This window comes from Protobothrops mucrosquamatus, unplaced genomic scaffold, assembly GCF_001527695.2.
Source record: "Protobothrops mucrosquamatus isolate PMUCROS unplaced genomic scaffold, P.Mucros_1.0 scaffold201, whole genome shotgun sequence".
Classification (NCBI taxonomy): domain Eukaryota; kingdom Metazoa; phylum Chordata; class Lepidosauria; order Squamata; family Viperidae; genus Protobothrops; species Protobothrops mucrosquamatus.
In genome coordinates, this window is record NW_015386556.1 from 238,441 (window position 1) to 240,050 (window position 1,610).

At 56.5% G+C, this 1,610-nt stretch overlaps 1 protein-coding gene across 3 annotated transcripts in view; it reads right to left on the reverse strand.

Moving 5' to 3' along the window:
- Window positions 1-534, reverse strand: part of AKT2 (AKT serine/threonine kinase 2) — a 5,928-nt gene extending 5,394 nt beyond the window's left edge. For all 3 annotated transcript variants that reach the window (XM_015813904.1, XM_029283723.1, XM_015813903.1), the window contains exon 1: window positions 466-534. In XM_015813904.1, the coding sequence (XP_015669390.1) occupies window positions 466-511 (46 nt within the window). In that variant the 5' untranslated portion in view covers window positions 512-534. The remainder of the gene's footprint in view (window positions 1-465) is intronic.
- Window positions 535-1,610: the final 1,076 nt, after the last annotated feature.

Genomic DNA, 1,610 nt, shown 5'->3' on the forward strand with positions numbered 1-1,610 from the left:
ACCAAAATAGCCTCCGGACAACCTCTCCCCTCCCCCAGCTGCGGTCTATATTTGTCTGCCAGAAACCAGGACTGGACGAGGGGCAGCAGCTCAGGGAGGGGAAAGAGACCAGCTGGGCAACACACAGCTCATGCCAAGACACCTCCACTGATTTATTTTGGGTCGTCCTAGATGATTCAGACAAGCTACTGAAGAACACAGACTACAGAGCTACAACGGCAAGTCCTTCCCTGGGCTAGAAGGCAGGCTGCCCGGTGGCTGAGGGCCTCTCTCTGGGAAGGCTGCTCAGGGCCTCGGGGGCAGGAGAGGGGGTGGCCTTCACTAGCTGCAGCCAAAGCAACGAGCATCCCCAGACTCGGGAGAGGCCTGAAGCCCAGGGGAGAGGCCTGTCCATGCGCAGATTCCATGGGGGAAGCCCCACGGGTGGCTCAGGGCCTCCGGCAGGGCAGTCAAGGCACCACTCACCTCGCTTGTGCAGCCACCCCTCCTTAATGACCGAGACCTCACTCATGTTGCTGTCACCACGGGGCACAGAGAGACGCTGTTGCCTGCCAGGTGGGCCACAGGCGGCCTGGCGACCTGCAGGGGAGAAGGGAACAGTTGCCATCCTGAGAACATCGGTGGCTACCCTGAAGCCCTGCTACCCACTCAGCACTGCAGAGCAAACTCGGCTTCTGAACGCTGTGAAATGTTCTACGAAGCCACAATCGACACCACCCTGGCTCCCGACCCGTAGGGCCTGGATCCCTCATCTGCACTGGCCGGTGGCGAAAAGGAACTGATTGAAGGCCACAGGGCTTCCACTGGCTCCCCTTGACTTCCCAGTCAGAGCCAGGGCCATGCAGCCATGTCCCACGCGACCGTGGCCAGCAGGATAATCAAGTTGGCTCCAGGCAGGATGCCGCAAACTTGCCACGGTCAATATTGTGGACCTTCCAGAAGCAGCTTGTTACTTGCAAGCTTTGCTGGACCACATGGCTGCCTACGAAGGGTTGGCTAAGCTTGGATCCATCTCCATAAGGCAATTCTTATTGCGCTGGACTCCCAGAGCGAGTCTGACATGAGTAGACAGAAAGCTTCTCTGACCAAACAACACAGGGGAAAAAGTCTGGGAAAGAGATTCTGTTATCCAGAACCAGCATCTCTCCCAGGGGCAAAGAGGTCCAGAGAGACATAAGTGTCAGCAGCAGCAGCACCAGAAATGCCAGACTGTGGCCAAGAGGAAGAGGTGGCAGAGCTGCAGCTTCTTCAGCAGGAAAAGGAAGTCACTTCTGGAGACTAAGATCACAAACCACAGAAGACTTCGGAGCCCGTCTTATGGAACGGCCTACACGCGCGTTTCAATGGGATGGTACCCAGCCTCCGTGCAAAGACCTCCAGCAAAGGGGAACCCACCACCCCTTCACTGGCAGCCTGCTCCATTGGCCAACAGCTTGCACTGTGCACTCAGGAAGTTCTTCTCGATGTCTAGCCTGACCCTCCTTCCTTGGCACCTGTCTTTCCTTCCTTCTGGGTTATCACCTCCAGAGACTGGAAAAGTGTTACAGCCTCCCCATTTTTTCACACTAAACATACTCTAGACGCAATTTGTTTCCAGCCTCCTGATTGTC